Consider the following 13,589-nt stretch of genomic DNA (forward strand, 5'->3'; position numbering starts at 1 on the left):
GATATGTGGTTTCATTTCTGGGCCTTCGATTCTGTTCCATTGACCTGTGTGTCTGTTTTTGTACGAGTCTCATGCTGTTTTGATTACTATAGCTTTGTAATACAGGTTGAAGTCAGGGATTGTGATGCCTCCAGCTTTGTTCTTTTTTCTGAGGATTGCTTTAGATATTTGGGGGTCTTTTGTTGCCCCATATGAATTTTAGGATTCTTTGTTGTATTTCTGTGAGGAATGTCACTGCCATTCTGATTGGAATTGCACTGAATCTGTAGGTTGCTTTGGCTAGTACGGACATTTCAACTATGTTCATTCTTCCAATCCATGTGCATGGAATATCTTACCATTTCCTTAAGTCATCATCAATTTCTTTCAATGATGTATTACAGTTTTGCTGTACATGTTTTCATTCGCTTGGTTAAATTTACTCCTAGATATTTATTCCTTTTGTTTCAAAAGGGATAAATGGGATTTAGTCTTGAGTTCTCTTTCTGTTAGTTCATTATTAAAGTTTAGAAATGCAACTGTTTTTTAGAGATGATTTTGTACCCTGCAACTTTGCTGTAGCTGTTGATTATTTCTAATAGTTTTCTGATGGATTCTTTAGGGTTTTTTATATATAAAATGACATTATCTACAAACAGCAAGAGTTTCACTTCTTCACTGCCTATTTGGATTCCTTTTATTTCTTTGTCCTGCCTAATTGCTCTGGCCAAAACCTCCAGTACTATGTTGAATAACAGTGGTGAGAGTGGGCACCCTGTCTTGTTCCTGTTCTCAGAGAGATGGCTTTCAGTTTTTCCCTATTGAGTATGATGTTGGCTGTGAGTTTGTCATATACGGCCTTTATTATGTTGAGGTATTTTCCTTCTATATTCATTTCATTGAGAGTTTTTTTTTTTTTTTGTCATAAATGGATGTTGGATCTTGTCAAATGCTTTCTCTGCATCTATTGAGATGATCATGTAATTTTTATTCCTCATTTTGTTAATGTGGTGTATCACATTGATTGATTTGTGGGTGTTGAGTCATCCTTGCATCCCTAGTATAAATACCACTTGATCATGGTGTATGATCCTTTTAATGTATTGCTGTATTTGGTTTGCCGATATTTTGTTGAGGACTTTTACATCTATGTTCATCAGCGACACAGGCCTGTAATTCTCCTTCTTTGTGTTGTCTTGTCTGGCTTTGGGATCAGAGTGATATTGGTCTCATAGAATGTGTTAGGAATTGTTCCATCTTCTTCAATTTTTTGGAATAGTTTGAGAAGGATAGGTATTAAATCTTCTTTGAATGTTTGGTAGAATTCTCCAGGGAAACCATCTGGTCCTGGACTTTTATTTTTGGGGAGGTTTTTGATTACCATTTCAATCTCTTTACTTGTGATTGGTCTATTCAGATTCTCTATTTCTTCTTGATCCAGTTTTGGGAGGTTGTATGAGTCTAAGAATTTATCCACTTCTTCTATAGTGTCTAATTTGTTGGCATATAGTTTTTCATAGTATTTTCTTATAATCCTTTGTATTTCTGTGGTATCTGTTGTAATTTCTCCTCTTTCATTTCTAATTTTATTTGATCCTTCTCTTTTTTCCTTAGTGAGTCTGGCTAAGAGTTTGTCAATTTTGTTTATCTTCCAAAAAAAAACAGCTGTTAGTTCATTGATCCTTTCTACTGTCTTTTTTTGGTTTCGATTTCATTTATTTCTGCTCTAATTTTTATTATTTCTCTCCTTTTGCTTACTTTGAGCTTTGTTCGTTCTTCTTTTTCTAGTTCTGTTAGGTGTAGTTTAAGATTGCTTATTTGAAATCTTGCTAGTTTGTTAAGGTAGGACTGTATTGCAATGAATTTCCCTCTCAGGACCACTTTCGAGCATCCCATATGGTGTAGTACGGTGTATTTTCATTTTCATTTGTCTCCAGATATTTTTTTATTTCCCCTTTAATTTCTTCAGTGACCCATGAACGAATGGATCAGTAGCACACTGCGTAATCTCCACATATTTGTCCCTTTTGCAGCCTTTTTCTTATAGTTGATTTCTAGTTTCATAGTATTATTGTTGGAAAAGATGCTTGAGATGATTTCAGTCTTCTTAAATTTATTGAGGCTTGCCTCATTTCCCAACATATTGTTTATTTTTGAGACTGTGTTATGAGCATTTGAGAAGAATGCGTATGCTGCTGTTTTTGGATGGAGTGTTCTATATCCATTTGGTCTAGTTTTTCATTTAATTCCACTATTTCCCTGTTGACATTCTGTCTGATGATCTACCCATTGATGTAAGTGGGGTGTTGAAGCCCCCTATTATTATTGTGTTTCTGTTTATTTCTCCTCTTATGTCTGTTAATAGCTGCTTTATATACTTTGGTGCTCCTGTGTTAGGTGTGTATATTTATAAAGGTTATGTCCTCTTGGTAGAGTGTCCCTTTATCATTATATACTGCCCTTCTTTTTCTCTCATTGTCTTTTTTATCTTGAAGTCTACTTTGTCTGATATAAGAATGGTAACACCTGCTTTCTTTTGTTTGCCATTAGCTTGGACTATCATCTTCCATGCCTTCACTCTGAACCTGTGTTTGTCTTCAGATCTGAGATGTATTTCCTGGAGGCAGTATATTGTTGGGACTTGTTTTTTAATCCATCCAGCCACTTGTGTCTTTTGATTGGAGAATTCAATCCATTTACATTTAGAGTGATTATTGATGTATGAGGGTTTAATACTGCCATTTTATTGATTGTTTTCTGATTGTTCTGTATTTCCCTTGTTTCTCATCCCATGTATTTCTGACTGCCAATTCATTTTGGTGGTTCTCTATGATGGTTTTCTCTTTATTCATCATTTGCATCTCTGTTCTGATTTTTTGTTTAGTGGTTACCATGAGGTTTCTATAAAAGATCTCATAGACGAGATAGTCCATTTTCTGATACCCTCTTATTTCCTTAGTCTAAGTAGGTTCCTTCCTTTTCCTTTTCCCCATCTAAGTTATTGTTGTCACAACTTACTCCATTTTGTGTGGTGAGTTTGTGGTTAAAATAAAGTGATTATGGTTATTTTTTATGTTTTCTTTCACTTTATCTTCAATGTTATAATTGTTTGCTAACTTGTTCTGATAGTTAGCTGCAATTATATGGGGGTTTTTTGGTCTATTTATCTCCTTGCTCAAGCTTTTGTAAATCCTTTCTTTGTTTTTCCAGGTATGAGGGCCTTCTTGATCATTTCTTGTAGCAGGGTCTTATGTTGATGAACTCCCTCAGCTGCTGTTTATCTTCGAATATTTTTCTTTATCCATTACATCTGAAGGATATTTTTTGCTGGATAGAGTAGTCTTGGCTGAAAGTTTTCATCTTTCAGAATTTTGAATATCTCATTCCACTCTCTCCTAGCCTGTAAGGTTTCTGCTAAGAAATCTGCTGAAAACCTGACAGGGTTTCCTTTGTAGGTTATTTTCTTCTGCCTTGCTGCCCTTAATATTTTTCTTTGTCATTGACTTTTGCCAGTTTTACTAATATATGCCTTGGATAAAGTCTTTTTACATTCAAATAATTAGGAATTCTATTAGCTTCCTTTAGTTGTAATTCCAGCCCCTTCTCCAGGTTTGGGAAGTTCTTGGCTATTATTTCTTTAAACAAGCTTTCTGTTCCTTTCTCCCTCACTTCTTCCTCTGGAATACCTATAATCCTTATGTTACATTTCCTAATTGAGTCAGATATTTCTCAGAGAATTTCTTCATTTCTTTTTAGTCCTAATTCTCTATCATCCTCCATCTGAAGCATTTCTATATTTCTATCCTCTGAATTGCTAATTCTGTTCTCCATAATATCAGCTCTGTTACTTAAGGACTCCAGATTTTTCTTCATCTCATTCATCTCCAACATTTCTGATTGGTTTTTCTTTATAGTTTCAGTATCTTTTGTGAAGAAATCTCTCTGTTCATTAATTTTATTCCTGATTTAATTGAACTGTCTTTCTGAGTTTTCTTATAACTCATTGAGCTTTTTTATGATAGCTATTTTGAATTCTCTGTCATTTAGATTGCAAATTTCTGTGACTTCAGGATTGATTTCTGGGTACTTGTCATTTTCCTTCTGGTCTGGAGGGTTGATATACTTCTTCATACTATTTGATGTAGTAGGTTTGTGCCATCGTACAGTGGTAGTATCTGGTTGCAGATTCCACCTGCCACCATGGCAGGGGGTGGGCAGGAGCTGTGCATTCTGAGCCACTGCGATCCCAGCAGCCGTGCCTGTCCTTTGGAAGCTGTGCTGACAGGGTCTGTCTGTGTTTGCCTGCTGGCTGCTGCTGCTTTACACATGTAGGTGTGCAGGTGCTCTGGCAGGGGTCCCTTGCTCTGACTGACCAGCCGAGCTGGTGTACCATGTTGGGGGAGGGGTGCTTTCTTTTGCATTTGAGATCCCGGAGATGCTCCCACTCTGAACTTGCTATCTGCCATCTTGGGCTGGTCAGTTTGGTGAAGACATCCCCACAATTGCTTAGCCTCCTTGGCATTGAGCATTCCCATGGGCTGGAATGCAACTCTGAGAGCCAAGGCGTTCCCGTGGAGGGCTTCCCTTTCCACCCTCTCCTCTCAGAGCCACATGCATTCCCATGCCCTAGATTGCTGCCATTCAGGGAGGAAGAGGAGATCCCCTTACCTCTTTCCACTACCTCCTGGGGGGGTTCAGCACCTCCACCTTCAGACGAATGACTGCATGGATCTCTCAGATGTCTACTGTATTGTGTGAATGTCCTCTGTTGGTTTATCAGTGTCTTTTCTTTGTACCTTAGGGAGGATAGTCTAAGCGAAGAACTCATTCTGCCATGATGCTGATGTCACTCCCTCAAGTAATAGTTTCTTAACGGTTTTTGCCTTATGGAATTTGAAGCCATTTCAATGAGCTTCCTATACTTTGTAATATTAAAATCCAATATTGATCTATCTTATACTTTTAATGGATTTAGTGTCATCATGCATTGCTTATTTGGAAAATATCACTTAATTGAGTTATGCAGATCTTCCAAATGTTGTCACATATTGTTATATGATACAAAACATCTTACTTGTTAATATCATCATTGATCTCATGAGAAAGAAATGTTAAGTACTGAAAAGCTTTTAAGCTCACACTGGGAGCACTGCTTTTGCAAAATTCTAAGTTTGCTTGAAATCAAACTATAGTCTAGCCCAGAGGGCTAGTTCAAATCCACCACAACTCTCCTGGATGCCTTCTGTACCCACTACCAGTCTTTGCTTTGATATCTTCCTTCCCACTGACAAAGGCAGACCATGGGGCACTCTGACCCATTTCCTTCAAGCCAATAAAAGGATCTATCTCTACACCAAGAAAAGACCTCCCCATCCCATCCATCTTTCTGGTCTAAGGATCATACCACTCCCTGAAGATTGGAAAGACTGTGGTGATGAATACAATGAATGATCTCACTCTTCACTTGAGACGCACCCCCCCAAACAGGGAGTGGCACAACTTTAAACATATAATAATAACATAACAACAGTTGGAACAAACAGTAGCAAGAGGATTGCTCTGTCACACCTATCAACAAGCTGAATGGTGTTATTTCTAATTTTGGGCCTCCATAAAGCACAAAAACAATATTATTAAACAACGTTTGGGGCCAAACCTCACAGAGTCCACTGCCATAGATGAGGTCAGTGTACATGCCAAAGTCAGGAAAGAATGGGCACTCTGAGAGAATGTGAGAAAACCACTCTGTCCTCATAGGGATTTAATACGTGGCCCTGTTACCTTGCCGACAAGCTTTGTTTTGGGAGAATTACTGTTGCTTACTTTGTGATGCAAGGACCAAACTAAAAACAAGGGCGACACATTCATATTCATTTGGAAACACCAAAAATATGCAGAGCATGGAACTCTGAAGAGGCCTGAGATGAATGCAGGCAAATCAAGGAAATAAATTTTTGAGGTAAACAAAACGCTTGTTAAAACAAACAAATAAAAGAAAATAATAAAACTAAATACCAAAAAAGGCCAATGCTTGTTTTGAAAAAAATCAACAAAATCCACAAAAGTGGATTTGAGAAAGCTTCAAGACTTCATGGTAGAATTCTCATCCAACCATAGCAACCCGTTCCCATGCAGCCTAAGAGGAGCATAATGAGACAGGCTGACACAGGGAGTGCAAGGATAACCAACAGAGCCCCTGTCCTCAGAGAATTCAAACGTATGGTATGAAAGGTGACTGGTAAAACTGAAATGCACTATAATAAAAATACACCAGATGTGCACAAGGTGCCTAGTTAAAACTGGTAAAAGGAAAGAAAACTGCAAAGGTCTTTATTGCTTATTATTAACAAATTCTTGAAAAGTGTATGCCAGCTGAATAGCCGCTTCCTCCAGGAGGCCTTCTGTGGCCACAGCAATCCTGACACTAGACTAAGCTCCCCTCTGCATATACACCCATAGCCCTTGAACTTTCCTCTCAGCAGTTTTCAAACTTCACCTTTACATTTGCTTGTCATTATTTGACTAATGTCTGTTTAGAATAGACTTCAAGCTCCATGAGGGCAGAAACTAAGTGAGATTTGTTGTACGCCCAGCACTTAACACAGTGCCTGACACTACTAGGTGCTTAACAAATGTGTTGAGTACACAAAGGGAGGGAGGGAGAGTGTAGCTTTAGACCAGCTAGGTATGCCAGTCCTTGGGAAGCAGCACATTGATTAGGAGAAAGACAAGAGAAAAGAGTCCCATGGGAAAATAGGAAAGTCCCCAAGCCTCTTGTCCCTTACACTTTAACTTGGTGAAAAGGAGTTAATGTGAGGAAGCAATTGAACACAGTTCAGTGAGCACCTATTAGACATCTGGAGATAACAGATAAATCCTAAGAATTCTGACCAATAAACTCAAAGTATTCTTTGTGAGATGTTTCTTTTTTTCTTGGTGGTGAGGAGGGAAGAGTTTCCAAGAGGAGAGAGAACATTATTTGAGAAGTTTCTTCCATTTGTGCTTATAATTTAATTGGCTTAGCTGGCACTGCAGGGCTGTGGAGAAGGAAGAAAGTGAAACAGCTGTAAGAGTCTCTGCAGGTCTTGGAAAGGTCTTAGCTGGCAGTGGCAGCAAGGACGGCAAGAGGGGAAAGAGAAGTGAGCAGAAATTCCAGGAGTTCCCAACCACAAATTTCAGGGGGAAATGTAGATGTACACCTGTGATTCTGCTCCATGTGACACGACAGGGCAAAGTACGGTATGAGTAATTCTTCATGGGGGAAAATGGAATGATATTGACAGCTCTGCATTAGGAACCAGTAGTTACCCAGGAGGGTAGTCAGGTTTGCCATTTGGTCTGCACAAGTACACAGTCTTCTCATGGGAAGGAACTTGAGCTTTGGCAACAAACAGATCTCCACCTTGACAATTATGAATTGTGTGATCTTACACTAATGGTAAGATTATATTCCACAGTTATAAAAATAAACACAATAATATTTCCCACTCCTTGCCCTAGGTTTGCTATAAAAATAAAATTAGATGAAAGCACAGAGCATGACAATTGATGAATGACAATTGCCTTTGGCTTCTTAGTCTTCTAATTGAAATCTCAAACACAATCTGAATATTGTATTGTATACAGCTTTACTGATATTAAGTTACTGTAAATGATCTTCTTTCTATATTACTAAAATGTCTGTCTTTTTCTATAAGTTTCTTCAAAATTTTTCTTCCAAAGAAGTCAGGGTAGAATTAAATTTCCATAAATAAATGTCATTGTTAATCTCCTTTTGGCAATTTTAGCAATTCAATTCATTTTGTGAATATCCTTAGTTATTTCTTTAGGGTAAAAAACAAGTATGGCTAGGGGCTGGCCGGGTGGTGCAGCGGTTAAGTTCGCACGTTCCGCTTCTCAGTGGCCCAGGGTTTGCTGGTGCGGATCCCGGGTGCAGGCATGGCACGGCTTGGCAAAAGCCATGCTGTGGTAGGCGTCCCACATATAAAGTAGAGGAAGATGGGCATGGATGTTAGCTCAGGGCCAGTCTTCCTCAGCAAAAAAAGGAGATTGGCAGTAGTTAGCTCAGGGCTAATCTTCCTTAAAAAAAAAGAAAAAAGAAAAAAAAAACAAGTACGGCTAAAGGACCACATAGAAATGCACTAAAATTGCCCCGATTTTACCTGTTTTGAGCCACCACTGTGATGTGACTATGATCTCTAGATGATTCTAGGAAACAAAAGTGATAAATAGCGAGTTGTTATTTTTGTCTCTTTGGTGGGAAAGGAAGGGGGAGACTTTCCTTGACCTAAATAATCTAGGATGAGTGGTGCACCAACTAGTTTCCACCCAGAGTCACAGGCCAGAATCTCTAACAAGGCACATTTGATGGTGAGAAACCATTTAATGAATATGCAAGAACAAAAAGAGGTAAAAAAAAAGATTTTGATTGATTTATAAATTAATTCCTTGGTCATAAAAGTCATATAAAAAAGCTACCAGGAGCTTAATTTTTCCAGTTGAAGCACATATTTTGCTAGAAACAAATATGAGTCTATGACAAAACGGAATGGAGATGAAAGCATAATTTTTGCCCCTTTCAGCAGCTTATTGATTCCTAAAGAATGTCAGCATCACTCTGTGAGCATGCTCTTCATCATCGCCACACACTATGAAAGGGACACATATGGCAGGCTGTGTTTTGTAAAAGCAGAACTGGAAGTAAAGATGTAGTAATACTCTACTCAGCTTAGGAAAATGCCAACTTTTTTGCTATTTGAATATCGGAATGTGAAATGTTATTTATTGGCAGAGAGTTACAGAATTGTAGTCACAACTCTGAAAGCTTTGCAAATTTAAATGCATGCTAATTTTTCGTCTTCCATAAATATGCCCCTTTGGTTCTATTAAGAAGTGTTACTAATAAAATACGAAGTGTGACCAACATAACTATAAATTCTTGAGAAAGAGTTATGCATGCCTGATGCCTGCTTCTTCAATTATTATAACATTGTCACTTAAGATAAAGCAAATAAACAAGGAAAATACAAGCACATGGCACTTTCCAAAATCATGGCAGCAAAACCCAAAAGCAGAATGATGAATCAAGATCAGGGGTTTTCTAGTCCTGGTTCAACCACTTCATTACATGACCAGGGACAAATCAATTCACTTTAAGCCTCAATATTTTGCATCTATAATATAAGGATAATAACCTTACTGACCTCATAAGGGTGTTATGAGGTTTAAATAAGATGATGTTTCAGAAATGCTCAATAAATATGAGTCATTATTATAACAAACATTATGAACACTGATATTTAAATAAATAAAATGATGAAAAGCCTATACTGAAACTCTCTATTCAAAGATTATTTTAAAATCTGTTTGATAACAACTATCACATTTTCAAAAATAATATCCCATGATACTCATAAATATGAGAATATGTTATTTAATCATATAGGAAAAAATTTTAATGTTCTTATATATTTTTGGTATATAAGCTATTTTGATATATAAGTTATTTTGATATATAAGCTAGTCCTTATATATCAAGGATTAGCTAGTGCAGGAGATGAATCAGATAAATTTGAAACTATATGGGTTTTTCTAAGGTTTAAAATATTTATATAGGGGCAAAAAAATGGATGTGGCCCTATTTAATATAAAGCCTGCTTCAGTTAAAATCTGGATTTGTCCTCAGTTGACCTCAGCATTACAAGGTATTAATGACATCTGGATAGCTCTAGGGGCTCGAGGCAAGAGGAAAGAGCTTCGGCAGCAAGGGATGTTCAAGACAGAATGGCAAAGGTAGGAGTCAGGAATGCAAATGAGAGCAGGTACAGGTTTTCCGTTCCTACCTATTTCCTTCATATGCTTGCTCCACTCCTTCTTGGTGCTAATTGAAAACTAGATGACTTCTTTACTCTATATATTTGGAAGTGAATTTAAAAGCCAAAATTGAGCATCCCTAGGTCTTTCAGTTTTCCATCTCTCTCTTTTTTTTTGTAATCTTTACTGAGATATAGCCAGCCCTGGTGGCCTAGTGGTTAAGATTTGGTGCTCTAACCATGTGGCAGGGGTTCATTTCTCAGTCAGGGAACCACACCACCCCTCTGTGGTGGTTGCGTGTTGCTGTAATACGGAGAGCTAAGCCACTGGTATTTCAAATATTTCAGAGGCTCACTCATGGTGGACAGGTTTCAGTGTTCTAGACCGAGAGAGACTATGAAGAATGACTTGGCCACCCACTTCCGAAAAAAATTGGCCATGAAAACCCTATGAATAGTAGCAGAGCATTGTCTGATATAACATCAGAAGGCAAGAGAATGGTGCAGAACGACCAGGCAGGGTTCCACTCTGCTGTACACAGGGTCGCTAGGAGTCGGAATTGACTCCATAGCACTAATAACAACAAATTGAGATATAATTTACATCTCATGCAATTCATTCATTTAATTCACATCTCTTTTCACTTCTTTTCTTCCAAGAAAAGCCATTTAATTAACATGTTTGGTACTTTGTAGGACAGGAGCTATTTCAGTTTAGTACACCACTCCCATGCTCCTCTATATTAAAAAGTTAACAGTCCCAGAAGACAACATGGACAGCAGGCAGAAACTTGACATGGATTGGGAATGGATCATCTTAATATTTTTTAATTTTATAATTATGAGATCAATACATCTTGGAGAATTCAGAGAAAGATAAAGAAGGAATCAATATTTATTTATCACCTATTCCCCACTAGCCAGAGATATCCACTCTTCTCAAGTTGTATTTTTCTTCCATCTTTGTTTTTCTGTTTGTCAATGTGTGTGTGTGTGTTGGGGGAGGAAGGTTCATATTTGGATTTTTATCACGGATGTAATCTAATAAATATATTTTTCAAAATATAATTGGCTGTAGGAATTCCTTTTAGTAGCTACACCATCATTCATTAAATGTCCCCATGTGTTGGGTGTTTAGGCTGTCCAACTTTTTGCTATCATAAATAAACCTGTGATGGATATCCCTGAATATTATCTCTGCAAGCCTCCCTAGATGTAGGATTTGGGGAACTGAGATAGTGTCTGTTGATAAGCTTATATGTGAAACAAGTTTTAAAATCTATTTATTTATATTAAATAAAGTTTACTCTCTAATCTAGTGCCCATTGTAAACTAACGCCATTTTTGAGTTCTTTCCAAGCCATTCAGTACTCCTTTGAAGAGCTTCCAGTAAAAAGTCAGAGAATTTATCATAAAGTAAAGGAGGGGGAAACTCCTTCAAATAGTTTTTTATTCAACAAAAGTAAATACGGGGTGATATCTTAGTGACGTAAAAGATATACAGAGTGTGTGGTCTTAATATACAAGGGGCGATTCTCATTCATTCTGACATGGTGTACCACATTATTTTTAGGAATATCCTGACCAACTATCCTGGGAAGAATGTATATTATAATTATTATGTGTCCTTTGCTGTGTGCGTCATGCATCTGTTGCATTTGTGTGTGTGTATTTTACAGAGATAATGAATCCTCCTGGTTATCTTTAAAATATGTTTTAGAATGAATTATGAAACACACAACAGAAACGCAATAGAATATTATTGAACTGAATCTGCCTTGTTTTTGCAATGGAATATCTGATCTCTGATATTGATTAGGATCGTGATTTAAAGGGCACATATTAGTAAGATACTAAGAGTGAATTGCCTGCAATCTGCACACTCAGAGAAGAACTATGACTTATTTGAATTTGTTCCAACCACAGTAATAAAGCCCACACTCATGCACAGTACTCATTAATCCTCAGGTTTTGTAACAAAGGTAAGTTGTTCTAAAATAAGCAATTATTAATGACCCAAATCAGAAATAAATTTGGAGGAAATGCACTTAGGTGAAAGATGAAGAGCCAGAGTTAGAAACCTTTTTCTGACTACACAAATGGGTAAAAAGAAGGGACTTAGAAAGCTGCCTGAGGAGATCCATGCCAACACAGTGGTTCCTTCCTTCTCATTGCTCTCCCTCAGAACCAAAGCCACACCTAAAGCAGGTAGCCAGGTGCACAGTCAGAGTCTCCATAGCCCATTTCAAACACCGCCTCTGTTCAGATTACTACACAAGTGTTGATGTGTGACATTTTGATCCCTGAATTTCTTTTTTAATTTTCAATTTTCCTGGATTTTAATCAGGTATGTGGATGTTACTGCAAAGCTACAACTAATAATGACCGACTATAGATCTAATGAAATCATTTCACTTTCTGCCAATCAACACATATTTGGAAGAGACATCGAGCAATACCACACACTCTGAATATACCACAGAAATGATGACTTCACCAAAGAAGGGCTCATAGTCCTACCCACACTAGAGAGCAAAGCAAGAGCATTTTCTCGTTCTTTCACTGAGGACAGTCATCATTTCTCAGCTGTTTCTCTGCCTCCTCCCTACCTAACCCTTGAATTCTGCAGGTGCAAGCTCTGAGTCAGTGCTGCTGATGTAATGCCATATTAAGCCTTCATAAAGTGGAACAGCCCCAAACAAGACATAAGGAGAATCTAAGGTTGAATGGATCCTGAAGAGATCATCTGCCCCTGTGAAGGCCTTCCTCAGCTAGGAAAAAAGGTCAAACCAAGATAAGCACCTGACTTTCAAAGAAGGAATTTTATTCAATCAACAGTGAGTTTTCTAGTCCCCATGCAAGGTTCTTCACTGGGTACAAGAAATGCAAAGATAAATAAGACATGGTTTTGGCTATTGGAGGTCACAATACAGTGGGAGTCACTTGAATGCTGTCCCCTCAATGTGGTCACCTTCAGTGCTGTTCCCCTGTAATTCTTACTGTTCTTCACTCATCACATACTGTACCTTATCTACGTCCTCCGTGTTTCCATTCTCCTTCTCCTCTTTTATTATTTGGTTACACTGCAAAATTCACAATGTGATACCTGAGAGAGGACTTTTCTACTTTAAATAAAGGCAACCAATGTCATCCCATGTTAGCATGATGTATTTAAAATTTACTAGTATTAAGGCATATTTTATGCCTTACCATGGGTGTTGTTAAACAGGTTTCTACAACTATAAATTATGACTTGATACAGCCTCATATAAAGCAAAGTCTAAGAAAAAACCAATAAATTACAAAGAGGTAAGCCCACCGAAGGTATGGTAGAAAAAATGCCTGAAACTTTCTCTTCCATGTGGTCCAGATAGCATTTATTAGAGTCATCTGTTGAAGTGGGTGATAATATTCAAGGGACATACTCAAAAAGGGCACAGAAGCCTTAGAGTAGATTTTAAATCATCTACTGATACACCAGGGAAAATATCATGGCTCTAGACACCAGCCTTTGTTAGCTATGGATTAGATACCCTAGAACCTATCCTGCTTTGAAGGCAGAGATAATCATTTGCTAACAGGCGGATAGAGGGCTTTTAATCCCTACTAGCATGTAGACACTGAATGTCTTGATCATGTCTGCCTTGACCAGAACCTCAGGAGAGTTGAATGGACAATACAAGGATGGAAGAATAAATACAAAAAAATAGACTGGATGACCAGAAAAATAGACTGGTCAGGAATAGATGACCAGAAAGAATGACAGAGCACATCCAGAGCATGCAGAACTTTCATTTT

General features: G+C 37.7%; 1 protein-coding gene across 19 annotated transcripts in view; it reads right to left on the reverse strand.

The window, feature by feature from the left end:
- The window catches only part of MTHFD2L (methylenetetrahydrofolate dehydrogenase (NADP+ dependent) 2 like), a 143,068-nt gene that overhangs the window by 62,648 nt on the left and 66,831 nt on the right, over window positions 1–13,589 (reverse strand). For 8 of the 19 annotated variants that reach the window (XR_011538676.1, XR_011538679.1, XR_011538674.1 and 5 more), the window contains one exon: window positions 8,142–8,187. The exons of 10 other annotated variants lie outside the window; for them this stretch is intronic. Coding sequence is in view for 5 of the 9 variants with exons in the window: in XM_070614640.1 (XP_070470741.1) it covers window positions 8,142–8,187 (46 nt within the window). In the remaining 4 variants the exon portion in view is untranslated. Of the gene's footprint in view, window positions 1–4,855; window positions 7,017–8,141; window positions 8,188–13,589 lie in introns of those variants that run through there. One more of the 19 variants, XM_070614653.1, reaches the window with a different exon arrangement.

The sequence above is a fragment of the Equus przewalskii genome, chromosome 3, assembly GCF_037783145.1.
Source record: "Equus przewalskii isolate Varuska chromosome 3, EquPr2, whole genome shotgun sequence".
Lineage (NCBI taxonomy): Eukaryota > Metazoa > Chordata > Mammalia > Perissodactyla > Equidae > Equus > Equus przewalskii.